The sequence below is a fragment of the Halichoeres trimaculatus genome, unplaced genomic scaffold (assembly GCF_033239565.1).
Source record: "Halichoeres trimaculatus isolate MK-OKI-2021-1 unplaced genomic scaffold, fHalTri1.1 fHalTri1_scaffold_18, whole genome shotgun sequence".
Taxonomy (NCBI): Eukaryota; Metazoa; Chordata; class Actinopteri; order Labriformes; family Labridae; genus Halichoeres; species Halichoeres trimaculatus.
In genome coordinates this window covers 8,752,527-8,779,782 of record NW_027437196.1, presented here as the reverse complement: position 1 = coordinate 8,779,782, position 27,256 = coordinate 8,752,527, and the positions used below count along the sequence as shown (strand labels likewise).

General features: G+C 41.7%; 1 protein-coding gene across 2 annotated transcripts in view; it reads right to left on the bottom strand.

The window, feature by feature from the left end:
• Positions 1 to 27,256, bottom strand: part of tmem108 (transmembrane protein 108) — a 67,711-nt gene that overhangs the window by 22,426 nt on the left and 18,029 nt on the right. For both annotated transcript variants that reach the window (XM_074693966.1, XM_074693967.1), the window contains exon 2: positions 3,745 to 3,828. In XM_074693966.1, coding sequence (XP_074550067.1) covers positions 3,745 to 3,784 — 40 coding nt within the window. In that variant the 5' untranslated portion in view covers positions 3,785 to 3,828. The remainder of the gene's footprint in view (positions 1 to 3,744; positions 3,829 to 27,256) is intronic.

Sequence of the window (27,256 nt, the reverse complement as noted above, 5' to 3'; positions counted from 1 at the left end):
TGTTTATTATTTACTTCATTACTGACCTCACAATGACAGGTCTTACAGGAATTTTTCCTGATGTTAAGATCTAAACATATCCTGGGCGTATAAATAGTGTCATCTTCACAGTAGCACAAACAGACAAATTCCTTGGCTTGCTCCTGGGTGTGTTCGTCTGCCGGTCGGTGCGGAGCATTTGTCCCGTGGGGTGGAAACAGACAGATAGGGCACATCCTGTGGCCCTCTGGAACCATCCTGGCGAAGCAGGACTGTGAGGGCGGTGGTGGCGGAGAGACAGAGCGGGGAGGGAGCTACAGATGTGAGCTGTGTGATAAGAGGAGGGGGGGGGGCTTTTGGAAACAGGATAATGGCTTCCTGTTTGAATGCTCCGCAAATTGTTTGTCAGGTTCTAGCAGCTTTGAACAGAGACGTGTTTATCGCAGGATCAGGCAGAGGGAGAACTGGAAAACAGGAACAACAAAGGGTTCTTGAGCCATTTACTGGGGTAATGATTTAGCTTCTGTGACAGCGGCAAAGGACCTAACAGGAAGGAGAAGCCCTAAACAAGAAGTTGTCTGGAATCTAGAGTCTCAGCTCCACAAACATCACAAATTTCCTTCACATATTCAGTGCCTTTAAGAAGTCGATGAGGACAATTTAACAACACCAAATTGGATCGAGAAGATTACTGAAGCCTTGTTTCATCATTTGTATCACACTTCACGCTAACAGGCTGTTCAAGATATCTATTTTTTAAGGAGCTGACTTCCAAACACAATTTGCACAAATTGCCTTATTTGTCAGGCTTTGCTTTGAAGACCGAGCTCCCAGACAAAACCTAATTTGCTGTAAACAAGTGAGTTCCTCCTATTGATCCAGGAGTATTATGTCATCATAACAGGCTTGCATAAGTACAAAAGAGAGCACTGGTGGAAAAGACAGACGACAGAAGAACAGAAAGCAGCGCAGAGGCTGACTGGAGGCAAGAGGAGAAACTCTGCGCATGAGGCACCTGTTATCTCACGACATAATCCATCTAAGCTCTCTACTTCTGTCTGCAGCAGCTCTTCTCCTGCTGCAGCCTCGGGGTGTTTCAGCACATCTGTCTCCCGCAGGCTCGTCCACAGAGAGCAATGAGGAATGTCCCTCGATTGCACAGAGAGATGGAGGAGCAGTTTGCTCTGGACTCAGCTGGATCTCCTACCAATCATACTTTTAAAGGCAACCCAGACAAAACAACTGAGAAGTAAGCTCAAATATCATGTCACAATGAACTCCTGCAAAGCCACTCCACCCTCTCTGGATTAAACCGCCGTAATATGACCTCCCTCCACCTCTGCTGCAGCTCAAAGCACTCCCCTCACAGCGGTCCAGTCCAAGTTTATCACTTCTGAGGGATTGAGACAGATTTGTCAGCAGACAGACTATTTTGGCACCACTGCCCTGAGGTGGAGCTCCGGGGTGCATACAAGATTTCATCAGCCTGTTTAGCTAACCGTCCAAGAGCCTGGTGGGTCCCGGCCGGACCCCCCCATGCTCCATATTCATGTGACATTCAGCGCTGGAAGCCTGCCAGAGCTTCCAACATCCACTCTCAGAGCCTTGATCTTATCCCCCGAATTTAAAGCAGCACAGACGTGAACTCTGACAACTGCACAAGGGATGTGGCACTGTAGTTACAGTATCTGATCATTTTATGTTCAAACAAAGGGCCACCAAGAGTCACGCAACAAAGGCATTAAAATGTGATATTTATGATAAGTTATGTGATGTATTAAATTAAATGCTTACTAAAGGATTACCATACTTGTCAGAAATTGAGGCATTAAGACTGGAAACAAAGGGAAACAACTAGCCTATTGCCATGAAAGGTCAAAAATTACTTGCTAGCATTGCTAGCACTCTAATTGTTTATTTAATATGTGCAGAAACAAAAGTGAAATCAAAAGTTTTTAAAATTATAAAAAAGATTTTGCTGTTTGTTATGTAATGTGTTGTTTCCCAGCTTTGCTAATGCTAATGGGGAAAGATTTTCACAAAGCTACTTTTCACCGGAATCACTGTATTAAAAAATACACAGGACAACAGCTCCCCTAAAGTGATGCCAACATGTCAACATAACATTATATCCTTTGTTGTAGAAATCCAAACAAAATTGGGGGTTGTTTTCTTTATAAACCATGCAAACAGAAAATACTTAATCTGTTTTCTATATTTCTTTGTTGCCCTTCAGACCTGAGGTGACTAACGGCCAAAATGCACCAGATGGTCTTCAGATCAGATAGGTTTCTATTCAGGTCAATGTGTCAGCTCGCACAGGATCCGCTCTGTTGCGGTCCGGCTGCTTCCCTGCTCCGGCAAGTCGAAATTTATCAGATGCACAAGCCTCCAAATTTTGCAGGTTGCAGATTGAGCAGGACAGGAAGTTGTGCACGGAAACATGGTAAAAATGACTTTCAAAATAAGATAACTTTGTAAAAACCAGACTTTATCTAACTTGACTTTAGATGGATTATTTGTTTATCAGCAACGCCGGATGCGCCCGCAACTTGGGTGCAGATCAAGCAGCAACCTCCGGTCAAAGAATATGAAACAATGTGGAAGTACTAAAATCTGCTGTTTCTCGAGTGTTCCCCTAAGGCTGGCTCCAGAAGTACTGAAAGTCACATACACACCAAGCCAAAAAAAGCTGTTTTCAAAGCAGAAATTAACCTATTTACAGCCTGGTTCAAAAAACGTCTCCTGCCTGAGTCGCTAATTTTACTACCAGCTCCCACTGTACGGGGGTGAATTTTTTTCTAACTTGGCCGTTTGGAGGATATTAAGATCGCAAGCTCCCCCAATAAGCTGAGGGTCACATGACCGACAGGCACCCTATGGCTGTAGGCGAAGCCCTTGCCACTACCAATATGGCCGCTATAGCTGATGTGCCTCATTTTCCGTTTCAGAAACAGACGGGTGACGTCGGCGAGACTACGTCCATGTTTTATACAGTCTATGGTGCAGAAGCACTGGGGTGTATAATGGTTTGTTTGTGATGGTCAAAACTTGATAGGCATTGCCTCTGTTGTATAGTATTGCTTCTAAAAACTGACCGCAGAACAACTGTACATTTCTATGCTGATAACAGATTGAATTTAGTTTTAAAAAAACGCTAACTCGTCTGAATGAATTGAGCTAAACGCTGCTTCTGCGGTCAAGATGTGTGCACATCTAAATGATGATGTAGACTGATAATACCTCTATAGGACACAAGCCCCACTTTCTAAATGTTAACATTGAACATGGGGTGATCTAGAAACTTCAAACACATCAGGTTTAATATCTGATTTTGTTTTAAGGACTCCTACAAGTTTTGGTTTCACAATGAAACACAATCCCAGAATGTCCCGTAGCCCATTAAGGTCATATTTTGGTGTCACTTATTTTAGTGAGAATAAGGCACACCCTGCAGCGTAAACAGCTTTTTTGCTAGGTTGACATTTACAGATGCTGAAATCTAATTAATTTTATTGAAGTGACGTCAGTGCAGAGTATTTTTAACCCTAAAGCAGATTATTTTTAGCGGTTAACAGAACTTTGGTTTCATAAAAACCATGCAACCCCACACTTGTGTTCAGTGATGATGTGTTGTTTTGTTCAGCGTTGCATAAGCCCTGTTTATAAAAAGAAACACCAATTCCCAAGGTGCTTCTTTTAGACCCCTGGTGTGGCCCAGGATGCCCCGCTGATGCCTTTTCCCCCACCACTGGGTCTACTCACTCAGCAGCTGGCAGCGCAGGACCTGCAGGCTTGTCTTCATGGTATCATGTGATCCGGCTCCTCCTCCACAGTGCTCATGGTTCTCTGTGAAAGAGAGGAAGAGAAAACGTTCAGATATCGAAATCACATTCAAGTCATGTCGGAGAATCAGCGTGATAAACTGTGATTAAGTTTTGGTAGGTGAAGAAGAGAGGACGCAGAAGAGGAAGAGGGGATTTCAAACATGATTGTGGGGATTAACCTTGACACTTTAATCCTTCTAATGACTGCCGGACAACTGTTACCTCTCACAGCGGATAATATGTATTACACCTAACCACCGTTTCAAAATAAAAGATCATTCGAGAGCGCGGCGGTGGTCAGGCTCAACTGTCAGGCTCGAAATCAGCATTGGCATCCTGCAGGCTGCACTGGTCAGTAAAACCAATTACAGGGCATTAAACATTGACCAGTAAGCCTTGTTCTGGGACAAGCACTGAGTGTGTGTCAGCAAGACACACCCAGGGGTGCTCTTGAAGGGGATGACTAACTGATGGCCTTCTGTTCAATGAAACACACACACACACATCGCCTTTCAACCCCCAGTGTGTGCATGTTTGTGTGAGTAAGTGTTTGCTTCCCTTTGTGGAAATGCCCTTGGGCAACATGTGTGCCCACACCACTCACCCTATACTCTCTAAAAACAGGAACTTACTTCTAAAGAGGTGTATCAGGGCATCAGCACACACACCTCTGCACCCTTCACCCCACCTGCATGAATAATCCGTTGTGAGTGTGACATGTGAAATTGGATTTGCGCCCCCCAGGACGAGGGGTCTGGTTTCAGGCAACCTGTGCTCCTGTGAGAGGCGTGTGATAAGAGGGACAGACAACAAAGGCACAGAGTAGTAGGGCACTGATCCTTTCACAAGGCTGTGGCTCCCATAAAAGGAGACTGATAGGAGGCGAAACACTGCATCTGAGTCATCCTGTTTATATCACTGCCATTAGACCAACATTTATGGAAAGTTAAATATCAGGCACGTAAAAAGTGAACTACAAAATCCATTACTTTGAAATCAAATGATCCCTTGTCATACACATGTAACTGAATTTAAATCCATCAAACTGAAGCAGAGGCTCTCTTATTATTGGTCTCATATATTGAATTCTGAGTCTAGCCTTGATAACAAAAAAGGAAATTTGGGAAAAAAGGAATCAAAGAAGCAACACATTTTTACAAATGTCAAACTTTTGAAAGTTTTAAAAGTCTGTCTCTCAATATGCCTGAAAAAGTAAGTTTTATTGGTAGCTTAGCTTGAATTAAATAGTTTAAAAGTACAAAATAGCCTTAGCTGACTATATTAACCCTTTATCACCTGAGTATTATACAGGAAACCTTGACTCTTTTGTTATTTTGTCTTTAGAAATGTCAAAAAATCATGCCTGCAAAGCTCATCTTCTTTTCTTTCAGGAACCGTTTGAATATTTTTCCTCTTACCTAAATGCTTAAAGAGTTACAGTGATGAGGACAGCTTGCTTCAATGATTGCCTGTGAGATATCTATGCAGTGCCAGAATATTGCCATGAAGCTCGTCTCTTCTCCTTTAAAGCAGGGGTTTTCAAACTTTTTGAGACTATGGATCCCTTTCAGGTTAGACATTTTTCCAAGGACGCCCTCTTTATGGTAACATTAATTAGTTTAATATTCATACTTTGTAATAATGTACTATATATTATTTTGCAATGATAGAATAAGGTAACATTTATACTTTCCAATTCATTTTGTAAACTTTAAGAAATTATGTGTGGCACCCTCTGAAGTGACGTCTCGGGAGCCAAAACGTGTGAAAGTTCCCTTCTGGTTTGCAAAACACACCAGCGAATGCCCTCTTGGGTAATTAAAATATGATAAACTGCCCTCTTGGGTGGCAAAAACGCACACTGTATGTGCCCCCCCCCCCCCACTTTATGCCCTTGCCCTTTGAAGAGTCTGTGCATGCCACTGCACCAAGGTAATTTTTGTTTTTAGTTTTTTTTTCCTTTTTTTTCATATGAGAATTGATCTCATGGCACCAACTAAATTGGGCATGAGTATCAGAAAAAAAGCTTAATTTATTGGTACAAGAGATCTTAATTTTTTGATATGCCTTTTCAATGATTTAGCACATTTTTACAAGTGTTATCGAAATTATTCCGTGGACCCCCTGGCTATTGTTTGCGGACCCCTGGGGGTCCTGGGACCACACTTTTAGAAACACTGCTTTAAATAACTGTTTGAATTTTCTTGCTATTCCAAATGCTTGAGGAGTTACATTAATTTGAATCCTGCATTCAAATTAAAGTCATCTTTGAAACCACTTGTAGTAAAAGTACCTTTCAAAAATGTTTGACCAGATGCTATTTTTCGCAAAAACATGAAAAATCTGCACCTACAAAGCTCAAGTACAACAGAAGCTCTGTATTCATTTAGCTAACAGCCAACAGCACACATGCACTGGTTTCTGTTTTACTTAAGTTCTGTGACCCTTGCAAACCAAGAGGCAGCAAACAGAAAAACACACCTGATAAAAATACAAAATAAAAATCAGTTAATATTTACATGTAAGCAATATCTCAGAAGACATAAGAAGTACCTACCAAGCTTAGCCTAGCGAGCTGATGTTAGCTATCCAACAATAACTTCAGCCAACTTCACTGCCCAAAATACTTCATATAAAACTAAACATTCACAAAGAACAGTGCAAAACTTTTAGTCAGTCTAATAAAATGTGTAGAGCACCTTTTAGAAAAGGATTACAAGATTCTATAGGGCTAACAGCGGCTAACTGCAATTCTGCTACCAGCTAACACAAGTGCAATGATGTATTCCTCCTAAATTTTTTCTCACAAAAAGGCAGCAAACAGACAAATAAACTCTTAAAGGCACACACACAAAAAGAATAATCAATCAATGAACATTTATATTTAAGTTAATGTTGGGGGACAGTAAATTTGTCTATATTTACTCATGTAGCAAAACCTAGCTAGCTTCTATTAGCTGTCTAATTAACTTAGACTTACTGTATTTCACCTGCACCACACAGAAATTTATAAGGAGCTACAAAATATACATTTTTACCTTTCTTCAGCAACCCAAGTGTTTTTCAACTTCTCTTTGTAGTTGAAAAAATCAAACTTTGCATCCTTTGTTAGCTTAGATGTTTGCCAAAACAAGATTTGAAGGCTTTTCTATCTCTTAAACATTTGAAGGACCCAGCTTTCTGTTCCAGTTACTCACTGTTCATCTTAAGTTGAGCTCTTGAGTGTTTGCCTCTTCCCACAGAGAATTATAGTTGTTGTTGCTTCCATTTCTTTAAATTTCCACTTTGGCTTCATCCTCCTTTTACAAATATAAAAAGCTTGACATGAATGAACACTGATGTAGAGTATATTTAAACTAACGAGGAAGTAAACGGACTATCAAAGCACATTTTTAGATAGCATATGCAAACATTATTATTCTTATTCTAGAAAATGAAAGAGAGACTCTCAATGCTTCACTGCTTCAAACTCACAGCTTCTACTACAATGCCACTGCCTCGGTTGTAATATAGTGCCAGTAATTGCAAAAAGGATGAGGCTGCAAGAATACAGCTGTAGCACTAACAGAAAATGAATTTTTCACAGCCTCACATCTAAGGAAATAGATGCAAAACCTCTCCGCCCATCCACCATCCACTCTGAACAACACTGTAAAGCTGAGGAGATAGTGACGCTGTACCACTGCAGCTTTCTTCTTCTTCCCTGTAATTTCTTTGGGGTCACGTTCTTGGCCTAATGAGCTCCATGGCAGGGTGCAAAAAGAGCATCTGAGCCTCTCCACGGTGATTACACCTCATCAGCACTGCCAGGCCAACGCAGGCTCATAGACACGCTTTTTAATTTGCGGGGCACGAGGGTGAGGCGAAGGGAAGGTGGGTGGGGGTGGGAGTGGAGATAGTCACAGGGCGTGCTCCATTTAAACTTATTATCACAGAGCAGGGCGTGGGTTTGGTTGCCAAAGAAGGACAAGATGCAGGGACAAAAGGCAGGCTGCTCAGGCCTCCTGCAGGGCCGTGCAGGTAGAAGATAATACAAGATGACAGTCAGGGTCGTGGTACTGCCAAAACCTGAGGCAGGATGGGAGTTTCACAAGGAGCTGCTGACAGTTTTGTTACTGCAACTCTCAACGCAAGGACAGCAACGCAGATATCTGAATACAGTTACTGTAGCTAAGACAAGTTCTCTGTTTGGAGGCTGGTGAAGGATCATGTTTGTGCAAGAAATACCTATGAGGCTGTCAATCTGTTTGCAGACTTTACGACTGTAATACAATACTTAGCTTTAGTAGTCAGTAGCCACGTTTACATGGACCCAAATATTCCGCTTGCATTAGGTTTATTTGCTCAAATGGAAAGAATTTAATCTTTGTATTCACCTCAGTCCGAAAGAAAAGTGCCAATCCGAATGGACATTTTATTGGTTTCACAGGGGTGGAATATTCCTTTCCCCAAACCGAGTGAGGTACCGTGTATCCACTCAAACGGAAAGTTGTCAGGGTGCGTTCTTTCAGCGCATGCTCAGATATGACGTAACAGGCAACTAGAGATGTTCCTCAACTTTAAAAATGCCGTCAGCACTGGACTGCTGCGGAAAGCTGGTTTTTGATCCAAACTTTGAAAGAAAAGAACATAATTTCAAGACCGGACGGACAACAAACTCGCAATACATAGTATTGCAACACCGTGATAAACAAACTGTCGTCGTCCAGCTTTGATAAATTTCGTGATGTTTACGTTTTTCTACGCATGCCCAATTGACTATTCTGTTTCATTATAGCCGCGCATGTAGACCAGAGATTGGAATATTCCTTTCCATGTATACTAGTGTTTTCGGAAAAGTCATTTGGAAAGATTCCATTCGGAAAGACGAAAAACTCCTCATGTAACCATGGCTACTGTAATATGTGAAAGAGCCATTTATTAGTCTTGCTCAAATGCATATCAAGAACTTTCATAGGTGGAAATCTTTGAAACAAACCAGCAACCCATCATGTCTGAAATGAAGCTTTTAGCAGGAGTGCCAAAATAATTGCAGTTCCTCAAGTGTCCACCAGGGGCTGGCTCCAAAAGCCAAGGACACTCATTGGAGTTAATTCATGTAACAACAAGGTGTGTTTAGAGCCTGATAGAAAATAAAAACAAATGTATTTTTTTGGTTTCTGAGTCTCATTTCTTCTATCCTTAAAACTATGGGTTGATTTTTTGTTTAAACTCAACTATTTTGATTATATTAAGGCTAAGAATAAACTGTAGCATAATTAGACGAAACAAGGGGATGCCTAACTTGACTTGCAGGTAGGGGCATTGTAGCTAACTGTGAGCCTCTTAAAATAAGAAGCCATTAAGAAAGTGTTAAGAACTGTAGTTCAGGGGCACAGATGGCTTAACAGTCTAGGTCCACGCCCCATGAAGTCTGCCCTCGAGTGGGTGGCCCAGTTTAGAATCTAGGCTGCAGCCGCTTTCATGGATGTCACTTCCCATTTTTGCCCCGTTTCCTGCTCAATCTACTGTTCTCCCTTCTCATCAAAGGCAATAAAAACCCTAGAAACACCTTTAAGAAAAAAAAAAGATGCAGTTTGTCAAGCAACCACCAGAGGGTGGTTCCAGAAACATGTGAAAACCACATACACATTTATTCAAAAAGTTGATCTTTCTAGCAAAACTAAACATGCTTATAACCTGGTTTGAAAAGTGGTTTAGGTCCGAAAAGCTCATTTCTAAAGTAGCACTCACTGGACAAGACATGAATTTAAGCACAACACTTTTTTTTCCAAAGGTATTAAACCTATGAGTTTTGCCCATATAAGGGCGTAGCTGCCTTTACTGACAGATGGATACCATGCGGCCACCTCTTTGCCCAATGCTAGGTCGACTTAAGTTAGGTTGAGATAGCATTACCAATACAGCTACAGCAGAAAATTGGCTTCATCTCCTCAAAAACAAAAGGGTGATGTTACTGGCACTACTTTCATGTGTTATACAGTCCTTGGTTATTGCTATTGTCCAGGCATCAAGGCCCCAACGGCACGGTTTCAAGATTAGCAAGATGTTAGTCTAAGTCATCATTTTCAATATGGCGACACCCCTCTTTGGGCTTGCCTTCATAGGTCATCTTTTGTTGCCAAATCCGAAGAAGCATGCTTCCTCTCATGTGACTCCAAGTGTTTTCTGATAGAGATCTTTATTCAGCCTGAGTCATGAAGACAGGAAACCCAAATTTTCAGAAAGCAAAATTGTTAAAGCAGGAAATCTATTCAAGCAAACAACACACCAATTATCAACACAGACTCAAACTAAAAACAGATTCAAAGATGTAAAAATAAACCAGACAGAGAAAGCTTTTCTTCTCTTTCGGAGTCAGTTTAGTTCAAAAGGCAAATAAGCTTTTTGCTGGAGAGAGGGAAAAAAATTGCATGGCAACTGACATGCACACAGACGACAGCCATTACCATGGCAACTCTAATAGTACATTATATTCAAATTCATTCACAAGGACATTATGGGCTCGAACTAGGTTTGAAAACAGAGAAAAAGGAAGAGGGGGAATAAAGAAGTTCTTATTTACCACAGGTAGAGGCAGAAATCTGCGAACACTTCTCTCATCTGTCACAAGGTACGAGATTTGTGTTTGTGGTCCTGCTGACAGGCCGGGTCCCCAAAGGTCCCGGACTGTGGCCCTGAATAGTCTATCTGAAGGGGCCGCAGACTTGAGGCCAAAGCCAAGGTCACCCAACGTCACAGTGAAATAAGCCGTCACTCCATCATTCTGTGGCCACCAGCCGCAGGGATAACAATGCTTTTAATTTTGGACTTCCCTCCATTCTGCGGTTATGTATAGGAGCTGTGGCAGCAAGCTGGCTGCTCGCCCACAGCGGCTGCAGCCTGGGAGCTTTTCCATAACGACAGAGAAGGAGGAGGAGGAGGAGAAGGAAAGAGTGGGAGTCGACTACGACGGTGTGAAATACGGTGTTTTGCTCTCACAGCCAACTGATAAACAGACCTCCAATCACAACCGTTCTGACTGATGCTTTTCTTCTCCAGTTTTGATCCCACGCTCTCAGTGTCTGGTTTATCTGCCTGTGTTAAACTGGAGCAAGCCCTCTGCAAGCTTCTGTCTGAAGAAGAAGGCACAGAATAAAGAAAGGTGAAGTGTGAAAGCTGTGGCTTTGAAGTAATTTGACACAGTGGCGGACTCAGACTCAGGAAAAAATATGGTATTGGTACTCAAGCACTGAAAGCTATGGTGGATTTATGGTGAAACCCAGCTTAAGATTAAAATGGTACGCTGTGTTTTGTAACATGGCATGCTTCTCAAAAACTACCAATCATGTCACCCTTTAGACTTACAGTTTTTGACTGTGTAGGCTGATGAACTTTTCAACAGCCCATACAGCACTGCATTGTTTTGTCTTCACTTGAAGGAAACGCAGAGGAACCAACTTGTTTCCTGGATCATTAGGGCCACAGGACGGCCAAGGAACACATCAAAGGGTGCAACAGAGTTATCAGTCCACTAGGGAAAACAGTGTTGAAAGTAATGTTCACTTTGTAACACATTACAGTAGCTACAATACTTTACGCAGGCATTTGCCATAATTATATGTAGTTACTCATTAAATTCAATAGCAGTAGATGTCTTTGGACCAGCAGTTTAAGTGTGCCCCATGTATGATCCTAGTTAAAAAAATTCAGTTTGGCTTAAATTCATAACCACTAACTGTTGGACCAGGTTTAAGACATGGGGTTGGGGTTTGAGCTAGGGTTCGGTCAGTTTTTATTTATTCAACAGTTTTTCTGTCAAATAAAATATAGAAATGTCCCCCAAAATATATCTTGAAAATTCCTTAAAGGCCATTATACGGTGGCGTATAACATTATTACATTCACTCAAAGAATAAAATACATAAATATTAGTGCTGTCAGTCGATTAAAAAAATTAATCTAATTAATTACAGGATTTGTAATTAATTAATCTAATTAATTGCATTTTAATCTCATATCTGCTTAAGGTCCCAAAATAAAGAATTTGAATTCCAGGACATTAAAATTACATTAAAAGACATTAAAAAAACATTTAAAAATAAGGTGGGAATATAAACAACACATTTTTTAGGTACCCTGAGGCATAAGGAACACATGAAAAAAGTTTTATGGTTCTATCTTTACAAAATCTACACATTCCTGCACCTAAGATAAGCTGATTTGATTTTTAGGACGGTTTTTGCTTCTGTCACATTTTTACTCGATGTGGACTCAACTGTCACTGCAATATGAACTTCTATACTTCTATGAGGTCAGGAGAACCAGGGCTAAAGGCTAAAAACTATGAGGAACAATGTACAAAACACTTAATTCAAGTCTTGGATGAAAGAAAAGTGAAGTATTCTCAGTTTAACAAGCTCTGAACACACAAACCGTTGCTCATTGGTGCAGAGCAGCCCCAAGCTGAAACATGACGCCAGGAAGATGGAAGGAACTTTTCAAAGAATTCTTAAGATTTAAATACAGAACATATATCGATCATTCAGGGCTTGTTTAATGCAGTAAAGAGTGTAGAATTATCTGTTTTTTACAGAATTGGGCTACAGCAAACGGTTGATTTTCTGCAGATTTTCAAAAAGGACATGTGAATAAATGAGACGTTGACCCACTCTCGCTTCCCCACGGTCTAAAGCATGTTGCTGATGTCAGGTGTGATACATTCAGGGACCGTTGGAAATTAGAAAATCTGACGAGAATCAAAAATTGTTTTTATTGCCCCCCCCCCCCCCCCCCTTGGTCTTTTTAATTCTTAATTTTCAGTTTTTATTAAGCTGTAACACTTTGAGATCATCTCATTAAAAGGGCTTTATAAATAATTTGTATCATCTGCTAATAAAAGTTTTTTTTATCAAAACATAGAAGAATTAGCACTATGGCTGGAAAAAAGGCAAAAGCAGCCTGGACGCAAAAACGTTTTACATGGGGCTCCAACACAACTACTTAAAGGTACAGTGTACACAAATAGGAATATTTATTCCAAACACTTCCTTGCTCACCTTTCTTGTCAAGAAGTTACTTTGGCATGATAAATGTGATCCTCTGCTTGTCAAGTTTTTTACCATTGAAAAATTTTAAAGACGAGGCACCAGTATGACCAAGTGTAGGGTTCTGCGCGCCATGAGGCTACATCCAACTTCTACCACGCCTGCTTTGCTAAATGTGGCTAATTACCACACACTCCATCTGTAACGAGCGGATACACAACACAAGTAATTGGACAGACACATGCAGCCAAATCCGCTAATAAGTAAAGATTCGTGAAAAGTCCTCATTTTTTGAAAGTTCTGGACCAAAATCTTAGTCATTCATTAAAAATAGAATCACTGTTGAACTTTGCTGTACTACATAAAAGTCTGGTTACATCAGTGCTGAATTCACAGCATCAAAGCCTGGGCTTGATCTGTAATCTCAGAGTGTTTATCTCCATTTCAAGTTGTGTGAAAGCAACTTCCCTCAGCCCGGCCCTTCCACAGCGCCTCAGGAGAAATGCCCACACAGAGGGTGTCCATTTTTTTCCTTTGATGTTGTTTTGTGCTTTGATGGGAGAAAGCAAACAGCTTCTGATTTGGCTTAGCTCTGTCGATGTTGTTCTGGCATTCAAGCTGATGAGGCCTGGAGCTGCCAGAGATCGCAGCTGTAATTCAGGAGCGCAGCTTTACCTCTGAGGCGGTTGATGCCATCTCGGTCTTGACCTTGCCAAAACGACAAACTGCTTGGCACCAATTAAAAAAGATGGAGGCTTACTGAGAAGCTGATTGCTGATATGAGCGGTTCTGTTATGAAACCATTTCTCGGCAGTAGGTGGGTAAAAAACGGACCGAGTGACTCAGGAACAAGAGAAACTCTGCTCTGGGCTTTGATAACTTCATTATCCAACCAGGATACACACAACAACTGAATGATTACCACTATTGATTCGATGCAACAACCAGCCTAAATTAAATGCAGGCAGCAGGACTACAAAGCAGGAAAAGGTTTCCAGAGACCTCTCTAATCCTCCCATCCCAGGAGGCGACCACGTTTATTGCTGAGTCACTTCAGCGAGGTGTATGTGTGAGCGCTGTCAGTCGTGGCCATGGGTGGTAAAAGCTGGCAGGATGAGTTGCTGGTGCTGCGTCATGGAGGCTGTTAGAGGATGTGCAGGTTATCAATCAGCGCTACTGCTCCCCTTCTGGTCCTGCCTGCTGTACAGCAACACACCAGCCATTAAAAGTACATTAGGATCCCAGCATGCTGTTCACTCCGACTGTAGCGCCGGAGGAAACACATCACCTGTCAGTACTGTACCTCACCTGGTTTTATAAAGGCAGCAAAAAACACCCCAAAACATCTACACGTCCAGCGCCATTTGGAAACTTTACAGAGTGAATTACACATGAAGTCAACGTGAAGTCACAGGTAGACACGAGTTCTCTTTGGTAGAAGTGAATAATAGACATAAGGCCGTGCAAATTAAGCAAACTGAGGGAGCTGAAAAACTAGACATGGCTAAATATGGATTTTAATGCTAAGATTGTCACCTGATTAGCACTCTTTTTATAGAAAAATCTCCAAAGAAGAGAAATTAAAGAGGGGGTAATTTAAATTTTTCATGGGTTTCTCAGAATACCCTTATTTCAGCCTCAGTCTGAGCTGCTGTCTCTTTAAGGCTCCATGCCCTGAAAACCCCCTTCCCTCTGATTGACCAGCCCTCTTGAGACCTGTTGGAGGCAGGGACATGGGTAGACCTTGGTGTTTGAGGCCCTGAAACTTCCAAATTACCATGTACCATTTCTGTTAGCCTTGAGGCTGATTTATGCTTGACATGCTGCGGGGTCAGCATGGCTTGCGGACAAATGACATCATTTTCGCACCTAAACCCCTTCACGCGTTCCTTATCAAGTGGAAAATTGCACACTCTAATATTTCTAACCTGCCAGACAGAAATGCGCCGACAAGATGGTGGAAGAACAGGATCTTCAAGTGGTTGAAGTGTAGACATACAGGTATCTGTTTGACTTTTCACACAGAGATCACAGTGATAACCGTAAATAATTCATGACGTGAAACTGCGGCAGTGGCGATTGCTCTAAGACTGCAAGGGAAGCCCAGCTTCCCCTATAATGTCCCTAAAAAGCAGTGATATGTGCTGCTGTGTGTACATTTCATTGACAAAATATGAGCTAGAATTCCTTCATCTTTTGTTCAGAATCAGCTCCTATCACAGGTAACTGGCTCCACCTCCTTCTCATTCATCCCCGCAGCGTCTCAGCTCTTTAACACAGTCGGACGCTGAGCATCTTCCGACTTCACCAGGGTAGCGTAGAGTGGGTTGTTCCACTGTGGAAACTGGAGACTTTGTCACGCCCATCGGACGCTGAGTGTCTCTGGGGGTCTATTAGGCAGTGGGCTGGCCTGGACGCTGGGCTTCTGCATGATGATTGGATGATTTGTCTGAGGCCGAATCCCTTTTTTAATGACAGTGAAATGAGCCAGTCAGCGATCTTGAAGAATAACCCTCCACCGGAGCATCTTCTGAGTTCTACATTTACTTTTTCTGGACTGATCCAGAGGCTTTATCGATCCCCAGTGAGTTTACCTTTCTTAAAAATGACAAGTGTTGTGTTTAAAGATTCTTTCTTTTTTCACTAAGAAGCAGCTACAGCTACAGCTGCGGAGCTTCCCCCCTTGTCACTCACACTTACAGCCTGTCGTAGTCTGACATAGCAGCTCCAGCTGCTAACAAGCTGACATGGAGGGTAGAATTTACGTTTAAATAAAGAAATAAACAAATTTATGATATAGGCTGGAAAAAAATGAGCTTCCCCTCCTTGACTGACCAACACTGAATTGCGGCCATTCTCAGCCAAAAAGATAAAACGGTTAAAATAACCTTGCAAAATCTCCAGGACAGATATATTATATTGTCAACAAAGGCAAACTTCTTAGACTCTTGTTTAGTACTCTGGTCGACGTACGTTTGTTATACACCGCCCCCCACAACACAGCCTTTATGCAATGACATCATCATTTCAGCAACTCTTTAGATCTTGTGCTTTTTGTGTTTTTTAATACAGACCATTTTGATCAGTTTACAGACAGATTCAGGGATTTCTACATCATACGGATACGTAGAGGTTTGAAATTTCTTGCTTGTTTAGTATAAACACCCAGCTTTGTTATTTTATGTCCATGTTTTAAAAAATGGGAAAAAATGACACCTCCTCCTTATTAAAAAAATGGCCCAGCTTTAAGTTCAGTATCATCACACTTGAAGGGATAGAGTGTGCTCAATGTGCAAGCTGTCATTTCTCATATTCAAGTCTTGGCTGTAGTCTCTCAGTAAACATATTTTATGTTTCCGTACTGAGAGAACAAACAGTTCAGCATTAAAGATGACTCATTCGTCAATAGTCATCGATGTATGAGCAACAGAAAGCTCCTCAGGAGCAGGGACAAACTTTTGTGTTTTAGCTGCTGTGTCATGACGAATGTGAGCGGTGTCTCTGGGTTCACTTTTTCATCACTGTCATATAATTTCTACTTCACCCTCTCCTCAAATCAACAATGAAGAATCGAACAGCCGCTCTTTGAAGTGTGAATGAAGTTAACACTCGTTCAGTGAAGAACTCCCACTCAGACAGGGCAGAGCACCTGAGCTCAGGGGCAGCAGAGGAGGAGTTGAATAGCATCGCCGGCCTCTTCATTACTCAACAGACTCACAGCCACAGCCAATGACTAAGGCAATTCATCAGAGGAATCTTGGCCAGAGCTCTTTCTGGAGGTGTGAGAACACATGTGAGACACAGACAGAGAGATAAATGGTTGCCAACCTGGAATCCTGCCCATTAATACACCTGCTACAGAGTCCAGATACAGAATCAAGATTTATGGTAAGAGCTTCACAAGCGTTCCCTGTTTTCTATGTTTCACATGATTTGGAACAAGTCCAAATAAAACCTCATGTCCTATAGGGCAAGTCCACGCCCAACTGTGTCAGGGAAAAGTCATGAGTCTTAAGCTCTTCCAGGCTAGACAAAACTAAGCCTTAAATCTATGCTGACAGGTGTCAGGACTTTGAAGCTGAACACAGTCAACCCTTAACTGTTTCAGAAAAAGTCTCAGGCCAAAAGTCAAGTCTTCAGTCTTTTGTTGTTTAAAGTCTTCTGCCCTATCTCAGGTCCGACAGGTGGCTAAAATCAAGTTTCAACTTTTTCCAAAGTAAAGGCTTAAGTCCTCTATGTCTGGCTAAGATTACAAGTCTAGACTTGTTGGTCTTCAGCTAAGTCTTTAGTCATTTTAAGGTAAACTAAGTCAGGGTATCAACTACTTAAGAAACAGGTCTGTCTCTTAGGTTGGGTGTGTAAAAGTCTTGAGTCATTTCTCGAGTTCTTTTGGCCTGGAGCTAGACAAAGTGAAGTTTTAAATCTGTTGGAAAAAATCACCAATTCAAGCTTCAAGACCTTTAGACAAGACTGAGATAACTCTCAACTCTTTAATGGTCTCAAATCAGATCTTGAGTCAGGACTCTGTAAGAGAAAGACCAAAGTGAAGTCTCCAGTCTCATAAGATGAGACTAGACAGTTGAGTCTTCCAAAGTTGAACCAAATCAAGATGGAGCTTGAGATTTGCAGGCTCACTTGAAGTCTGGTCTCTGGTAACCAGAAAAAGTTTTTAGATCCAAGATCTAATATTTTTAAGGCTAGGCGTGTTCGTTTCTCAGCGCATTCAAGAAGAAGTCTCAGGTCAAGAACTTAAGATGTTGAACAAGTCAGCTTTGACTTTAAATAAACTCCAAGTCTTGTCACAAGTCTTTTTAACCTATACCACATCAAGTCTCAGCTTCATCAGAAAAAAGTCAAAAGTTAACAAAAGTTATGATCAAGTCATTATCTTTCCTAACGTAGGCTAATTTATTGTTTCAAGCACAAGATTTAGGCCTTTGTGACTCAAGGTTCGGTCTCAAAACAAGTCATCTGAAAAGTTTCAGGTAAGTCAAAGTCAGTTTTTCAAACTTTTGTGTAACTTCAAGGCAAACACAAATCAACAGTCTGAGTCTTTTACTGTCATAGTTCAACCAGCCAAAGTCAAAGTCAGAGTTATTTGAAAACCAATACCCCAAACAAGGCAAGTCCTCAGTCCAATCTTCAATGAGTTATGATAAGTCTTATGAAAGTCTCATCCTATTTCTGAGGTCATAACAGACCTGAGTTTTTGTTTATCGTCTTTAAGGAGTCACAAGTTTGTTCAACAAAGTCTAAAGTAGGGAAGTTTTACTTGCAGTATACACGCTGAAATCACAAATGTATTGAGTCATTTGTGTCAAAAATACGTTCCTAAATCAAAGTCTTATGTGTTTCATGGTGAAACTAAGGAATTCAGGGTCCTTGGCATGAGTACAGTCTGATTTTATTCACTTTAGTTGCAACAGTGTCTAAGCTCAAGTCTCAGGTTGTGAAGTTGAGTCACGTCTCAGGTCTTCACTTTGCTGACCATAGCCAACGTCTTAATTGTGTCAAATCTTCAGAAAGTCAGACTTCAAAACACCCGAGCCCATCTCCTTTAGTCAGACTTGATCTCATCTTAATCTCATGTCAAGACTTTAAGGAGTCAAGTCCAGGTTGCACTGACACTTCCTGTGTTTTTACACTGCAGGTGAAGGTGTCAGTCTGAGGCTGCTCCACTGTATCACACCGAGCAGGTCATTAAAACAGAGAGGAGGCTGGAGTGTCTGACACATTCGGCAGGGGACTGAATCAGTGGAACAAAAAGTCAGACAGGTAACAGAGCCCCAGGGGAGGACCTGCGACGGACTTGTTATATCACGAGAAAGAGGACACCACAGACTGAATACGGAGCACTTGGGGTGATTGACGGAGGGCGGCTGTGAGCGGGTACATTTGATTAGTGTTGAAGTCGAACCTGACAGTCCAGCAGTGAGTGGGAAAGACTGTAATTGGTGAGGACTTCCTTGTTTTTATTCCAAATTGTTGTCTGGTTTGACATTTTATGGAAACACTGCGCAGAGAATGAAGATCTGTGGTGAGAACCACTAAGACGAGGAGCTTTTTATCCTGTGAAATCTTAACAAACACCCACACAGAAATGCATTATGGCAGATATGAATATGTCAACGAAGGAGGCGTCATCTGACACATTTTTTACAAATGAGAGTAGGCGTTTTTGGGAGAAGTGAAACAAAAATAGAAGAAATAAGTTTGAAAGAAAGCAAACACTGCAAAAACCATTAAATTGAAGTGCTTCATCACAATAAACCTGACACCACCGATGGATAAGCTATAAGGTGGTGTCCAACGCTGAATCCGATTTCATGGATTTTTCCTACAAGAGCTCCCGAGTGGGTGATATTCGGCTTTTCTGTTATTGACATTGCACAGGAGCTGTCACACCTGAAAACCTTGAGACCAGCATTACCTGCGAACGCTTCGCACAAGCTCATTCCCCCTCTCCGCAGAGAGAGCTCTTGAGCCGGGCTGTAAAGGAACAGACATTGTGATGCAGCTCACCCTCGCCGCTGTCTGAGTCGTAAATATCCTCTCTCCTCTATCCCTGCCTCCCTCCTCTTTCGCTCCCTCTGTCTTCTCTTCGTCCTTACGCGGCCCCTGACTCAGAGAAGGGGAGCAACTGCAAGCGGCTCGCTGGTGATGAAGAGTAACGTGAAACTGCAGTGTGTCACGTCTCGATACGCCCTGTCACAACCAGTAACACAATCAAAGAATAACATCTTGGAAAAAAAAGGTGAAAGGGGGGTTACATTCTTCACACTTGCAGGATTCATAATGGCACTTGACAGAGTTGTTCAGTTTGTGGAAATGCAATCCAGACACTCATGGAAATGCAGCGAATCTCTGCAAAGGTCGTGTCAGAGTGAATCTACAGTATGTGCCTCTTACAAGCGAGTAGAGGTGTCAGTTCTTACACGTTAGAGCAGCAGCAGCATTCTGGTATCAACGATATCTGTCTCTCTAAAGAAAATGAACAGTTGAGGTTAACAGATGGAAGACAAAATGTTCTTTTCAACCAGAGGGTCCAGGACCTTTTAGTTCCTGGTAGAACATTCCCAGGAACTGCATGATTCCAATGGCAGAGTGTCTTAAGCTGTGTTTCCACCAAGCAGTCCGGGTCAGCTCAGTAAGGTTTGGGACGGTTTGGGACAGTTAAGTCTGATCCCATTTGTGTTTCCACAGCAAACTGTGCCCTCTCGTGGTGGGTGGCGTGTAAGCCGGATGCTGGAAGCCGCAGCTGGTAAACAATAGCGTGACGCCGTAGCAGCTTACCACGCTATTAAATCCGACAAAGAAGAAAACGCGACACAGTAAACAAAGAGCACGGATGGAAGACATGCAGCATTTCGTCCTCTCTGTGATTTTCATGAAACTCTGTGTTACAAAGTGCAATCAAGCTTGGTTTCAGAGAAGTCTGTGTGCCACCAGGAGAAATGCAGCCGCTGTCGGGGTGAGTGACGATTCTTTTGACCAATCAACCGTCTGCAGTGTGTTGCTCCACCTTCCGAGAGCGGATCGGTTCAGTCTGGCACCCATACGAAAGGGTCCCAAAAAAGTGGGATGGCTCGTCTCGGTTTTTAGGGATCCGTCCCGGGATGAGTCTGTGGAAACGCCACTAAAAGCGCACTGTACCGAGACGAACCGACCCCGGACTGCTTGGTGGAAACGCGGCTTTAGAGGCCGTTTGCTTGACAACAGGTTTAGGGTGAAACGCAAAAGTTCTGCTGCATTTCGACCTCGCGGAAACGGAGAAACGGCATTTCCATAAACCAAAAAATCCCTAAAGTTGTAGCAGTTTTGTCTGTCTCATTATGTTGACTCTTCAACCACCACAAAGACAAACGGAAATGATGCAAAACAGGCTTATAGCATTACTAAAAGACACTATGAGGAGGATCTGTTTCAATTGCACTCCCTCGCCACCTTGTGGCCTGGAGTCTCCACACACTGTTGTAAACTAATTTTAGCGAGGGATGTATTTATTTTGAAATTGAGAGGAGATCAGATCGAAACAGTTTTTCTTTGTTCAATACAACTTTTTACTGGATATGACACACAGAGGTAAGGGACTCATCAGTACAGTTACATAGCGCTACAGTTCAAAACGTGACATCAAGCAAACGTAACAGCCAGCTATATGTTAGCCACATCAGAAGACCGGTGTTTCAAGGTATCTGTGGGCTAACGTGACAACAAGTGAACAATGTAAGTTTGAAAAAAGTTTAGTAGTCGTTTGTATGTTTTCTCAGACATGTCTGTAATGTGTAATGTCAGTAAATCCTGGTTAGCTATGTCCTACCATTCATCTACCAATCAGAGCTAACGTAACCTCACTCTTCATTTTATTGATAGACTCTCAAATTTGAACAGACCACTGCAGAATAACTGCTAACTGTGGGTTGGAATGGACATTAGCACAAACAGTTTAGCCCCTGTGTTATAGAGTGATACAGCCCGAGCTAAAGGCTAATTAGCCAACACCTGGCGTGGTGTTGTCACAGAGACCTGGTGTTGTCACCTAAGAAGTGGTGATTTTAAATAACCTGTAACCAGTAATATCAGCATTTATAATCTCATTTTTAAGCGTGGATTATGATCAGGCATTATCTAGAAGGGAAACTTTTTCAAGATGACTTTCAAACTCCTCACAGCCCCTTTAACCAACATCGTAAGCAAATTTTCTTTTGAATTCCGTTAAAAGCCAAAAATGTAAAATGACACATGGGAAAGATGTCATTTCATGAAGTCTTGCCTCTCTTTAGTCCAACGAACAGAGTTGCTGTTTTTTCCAAAATTTTCCTTAATATCACAATGATATTGTTATTGTGATATTTTTTTTGACTATAATAATCATGAGGTGAAACTCTGATATCATGACAGCCTGATTCTGCACCACCATGATCACAAATTTTGACCACAGAGAAGGTTTTATGACTAATGTAAAAATCAAAAAAGCAAAATTTCACCAAGCAAGACATTACTATGACTATAGATGAACTTTGGAGCAACATTTGTTAATATAACACGATGTGTTAAGAGTATTGCAAAGTTTTTCATGATTCATTCTGTTCAGAGTGAAGCGAGCCTCTCTTATAACATCAAACTGCTTATAAATAACAAAACGAAAACAGAACAAAAAGCAGAAAAGGCCAAAGGTCAGGATGTGTTAGTTAAAAACTGATCTTCTACAGCGTCTGATCTGCTCCATTTAAAATAAGTAAATGATCAAACAGCTCATGGAGGTAAGATGCCAAAATCTTACTTTAAAAAATCTCCATGCTAAAATTAAAGCGACCCTTTCTGTGCCCTTTTTGTCTCTCAGATCTAAATCGCCCTGAGGAAAAACACTCGATCAAAGCCTCGTCTTTGGTTTCCGCCTGTGAGCCAGATCTTAAGAGCGTTACATCTCGCGGTGCGGCTCCAAGCTGTCAGACCGACAGACGGATTGATATGTAAAGTCCGACTCTTGAGCTCGGCCACAGTGATTATAGGAGCAGCGCTGCCGCTCAGCGAGGCCACACGTACGGATAAGAAACACATAATCCTTTATGTAATCCCTGTCACTGAGCCAATCAGAGATTTATTAGATACTGCTTCTTTACCTGACTTCTACAGCATCCTTTTTCTTCAAGGAAGACAACAAATACAGTTTGACAACAACTTTTTACTGAGTGTCTTTTTGTTGATATCTCCCATAGCTGTGTGTACTCCAGGCGTGGATTTTTGATAGACTAACTTTACATAAGCTCATGGTTTTCTGACTCCCTGAAGTCAGGCTTCGTCAGAAGAAGAGGCTGTTAGCGCTCAGTGAAGTGATCTCCAACAGCCTGAACACGAGGCTCGATGCTGTAGGAAAGCTCTGAGCTGCAGGGGCCTCTCTTCTCCTTCATCTCCTCCTCTTTCTCTCTTTACTCTGCACTTCTTTAATGTCATGGCATGCTTTCATCCGAATAAGTATCACGCTTTTTCTCGTTTTTTTCATCTTCACTCCGGGCTCGGGCTTCACGCTTTACGAGTCCCTTGAACCACAGACGGCATTTTGAAGATGTCAGTCAGAAGGCTGCATTTTTTTTTCTACAGTTGTGATAAATCATGTAAAAACTCCCAAAAAACAAGCAAGGACAGCAAAATATCAAAGCTGAGTACATCTTTTTATGCTCTTAATTCACTCTTCCTCTCCTGAGGTTCACTGTCCAAACTTTTTGACTGGCAGATATTTCTGATAGAGCGCTGCGGATTAGTACGACATCAGATTTCCCTTAAAGCTCGTGACGTGGGCGTCCTCCATCTGACAGCCGGCGTGCAGCAGGTTGAACACCTGTCACGCTTCACTCTCTGCCAGCGAAAGGCTGAGCCGCTGCTGGACAAACTTTCAATTACATGACCAGGGTTCGAGCGCAGCCAGCAGCAGAATGACTCAGCGGGAGAGGCGATGCTCTTTAATATGCTCAGCGTGAGTCAAGCTACATGTCTTTATTTTGTAGGTTGAATGACTAATTGGTTGAATTTAGGACACCAAAGTGGACTGAATCTATTCTATAACCTAGTTTTACAGAATCACAGATGTGAGCTGAAGGAGACGCAAACCATATTCCTGCATATTTAAGATGTTATGAGGAGGACCTGTTTTGATTGCACTCCCTCACCACCTTGTGGCCTGGAGTCTCCACACACTGTCGTAAATTACTTTTAGCGAGGCATGTGTTTGTTTTGGAATTAAATGGAGATCGGATTGAAACAAACTTTCTTTGTTCAAGACAACTTTTTACTGGAAATAATGTGCTGAGGTAAGGTATTTATCAGTACAGTTACATGGTGTTACAGTCTGAAACGTGACATCAAGCAAATGTAGCAGCCGGCTACATGTTAGCCCGGTGCTCCGATATATCTCTAGGCTACTGTCTCTACAACTCAACACTGTCAGTTTTTAAGTAGTTTAGTAGCTGTTTATATTTAGCACAGCTGGCAGCCTGGTGCTCTAAGACATGTCTCTAATGTGTAACGTTAGTAAATCTTGGTTAGCTATGTCCTGCCAGTCATCTACCAATCAGAGCTAACGTAACCTCACTCTTCATTTTGTTGATAGACTCTCAAGTTTGAACAGACCACTGCAGAAAAACTGCTGACTGTGAGTTGGAGTCAACATTAGCACAAACAGCTTAAGCCCTGTGTTATAGACTGATACAGCTCAAGCTAAAAGCTAATTAGCCTTTAGCTCGGGCTATATCACTCTCCTGAGTTAGGCTCCTGTGTCCACCATCACTACAAAATTAGTCACAGAAATTGTTTTTTGCAGAGAAGAACACAGATCTTTGTGTTTTATCTCTCCTCACTACTAAACTTCATCAGCCGGCTTGGTGTTGTCATGGAGACCTAGATGAGCCATGGACGACCTGATCGGGAGGCCAAGAAGTAGCAATTTAAAATAACCTGTAACCAGCAATATTGGTGCTGATAATCTCATTTTAAAGTGTGGATTACAATCAGGCATAAATCTAGAAGGGAGACTTTTTCAAGATCACTTTCAAACTCCTCACAGCCCCTTTAAAAAAGCTGAAGTATGAAATTATTCTTATTCTTATAACCTGGGAAATCTGAAGCTTGAGAGGCTAAAAACCAGAACAAAATAAAATAAGACAAGGCTCAGAAAATTTATTTGCCAGTGTGATTTGTTTCCTCTACAATAATTGTGGCTGCATTTATATAGTTAACAACTTTCACAGGACTTCCTGTCTAATTACATCTTGCTATTCAATCTTAGAAGCTATTTTTAGCTCCACATATCCAATAAAAGCAAACACCTCCCCAGGGGCTTCAAATTGAGACAGAGACAAGCCAACACCAATGCAAAGTAGCATGACACAGCAGCAGCGCTGCAACGCCAGGGGTGCTGTCAGCCACAATCCATTCTCCGTCCAGCCGGCAGCAGAGTGAACACACTCTGCCACGTCCCTGAACGCACCTTAGCACCTCATACAGAGCAGGCTGAAGCAAGCCACCAACACTTACTAACATTTTCTTTATATGATGTTAAAACTTTTGAGAGTGAGCTTTGTTAGTGCACTGCAGCACAACTGCTGCAACCTCAAACTGAGCAGGAACATTAGATAAGAGAGTTAGAAGTCTCCAAGCTGGCTTCAAAAGACTCCTTCACAAGAGAGTTTTAGTGCCTTCAGATGAAGACAATCTCTAAAGAAAGGATGCACATGGATATTAAAGGTGAAGTGAGGTCAAATCAGAATATGAAGTTTTTTCTTTCAGGATAAAAACACCATTTCCCATGAGCACTATCACCCCATGCCATGAGATGACCCTTCCAAGGCGAGTGTTTGAGTCGGAGAGTAGTTTGCCTTTTTAACACTATTTCTTTTTGTTCAAGACAACGTTTTTCAGGATACAAAACAATGAGGTGATGTATTTATTTGTAGCTATGAAGAGCTAGTGATTGAAACATGACAACAAGCAGTTTACAACCAAAATACATCCGATGCGTCTCCAGTCTGGCCCCGCTCCAAACAATCATAATCAATCGTTATCAGCTGCATCCCTGCTCCAGCAGGTCACAGCAGATATACAATCATCCTATTTTAGCCAGATGCTGGAGCTGTGACACATCAATTAACTACAGGGAAGATTGAGTGGGACAGGAAGTAGTGCATGGAAACCACATAAAAAGGCCTACAGACTTTCACAATAAAACAAACCAAGTCAAAACCAGATTGTGTTTATCTTGACTTCAACAACAAACAAACAAACATGAGTGAAGCTAGAGCAGGAGACAATAGTTTGAGGTTTTACAGCCCAATATAAACTAGAAAAGCACTCAGAGAGCTCAGACCTGTGATTGTCACGCAACTCTTTAGTCCTACTTTAATGTTATACTCTCTTTCAGCAGACTGTCTGCTACAATTTGGTGTTAGTTGCAGGTTTGTACGATAATTTGTTACCTGACAGTGTTGGAAGTTATGATGGCCCAGTACATATTTCATATTCCCGATCTTAGTATCCAGAACATTGTCAGGATCTGGATTGTACTTTTGCGTCTGTCAGAAATTGTGGTGACCTTGTCTTGTATTGTTTTTCAAAGCAATCCCACCATTTATCGTGGAGTTATTTCCACATATGGTGAAAACAGCCCTATTTCACAATGATAAAAACTCTTTTCAAAAATCCTCAATCCAGACGGTGATTCGGATCATTGCCAAAATTTAATCACTTCTTCTTTATCCCATTTTAAACATTTTCTGAAAATTTCATGAAGATCTGTTTGTTTCTTTTTGAGTTATGGCGGAGGAAGTAATTACCATTTTGGTGCTGGTAAACTCATTTTAAATTGTGGATTTTGGGCAGGTAAAAATATAAAACTGAGACTACTTCAAGATCACTTCTAAAGTCCCCAGAGGGTCTTCACAGGTGGAGTGATGCATATTTGCAAACTCATGTTGCACCCACTAAGCGTTGACTCTTCCTGGTTTTACCTCATGCAAAATAAGACATTAAGTATTCCAGCAAACATAGAAGGCATAAAACCACAAACAAGCTTAATCCCTTCACATCAACACAACAGATGTGAGTGAGGAGGACAATGTGCTGGTTTCAACACACGCATGGTTGAGAGCCAAAACAAACTGAATCACACCCGAGCAGCGTGTGAAGACTCACGAGTTGATTCCGTTTTCTGTATAAAAGCTAAAGATGCTGAAAAATGAAACAAAAGTAATGCAGTGGTGCTCCCAAAACTGGGGATTGGGACCCCCTGTTGTGCCATCAGATGAGTAGAAATGGGTCAAAGGATGATTTGCAAGATTGGACAAAGGAAAACAAAAAACGGACAAAAACAAGATCAGTTTATGAGACTCATTTTCAACAAAAACAGAGAAACACAGAGTTCTTGCTGTGTGAGCGATACTTATGATCCCAAGGTCAGGAATGAACTTTGTGCTCATATAAAGTGCAGCCTGTCCTTTTTGGGCGGCTGAAGACCTTTCTAAAGAGAAGGTCACATCACTTTTAGGTTGAAAACAGACAGAAATTGTGCGGGGGAAATGTGGTTTTCTAACAACCAGTACACAAATGCAAGCACGAAGAGCAAAGGAAGTGAGGTAACCATTAAACCATTAAAGGAAATAACTCACTGAGGAAATTCTTTTGTTACAGAACAATCCTCTTGTTTGCATTTCAAGATGTAATGGCCCAAAAATGTGACAAATAAGCCGAGGAATTCCTTTTTTCCTGCAGACAAACGGTCAGATAGTCTGACTGGGAGTATCTTTGAGCCACACAGGAGCCACATCCGGAGCAGGACAGGAAACAAGATCCGTAAGTACATTTAGGAATGAGTTTGTGACAACGTACGAAAGAAGCAGAGGTTAGACATGGTGTCCACTTTGTTTCCACACTTCC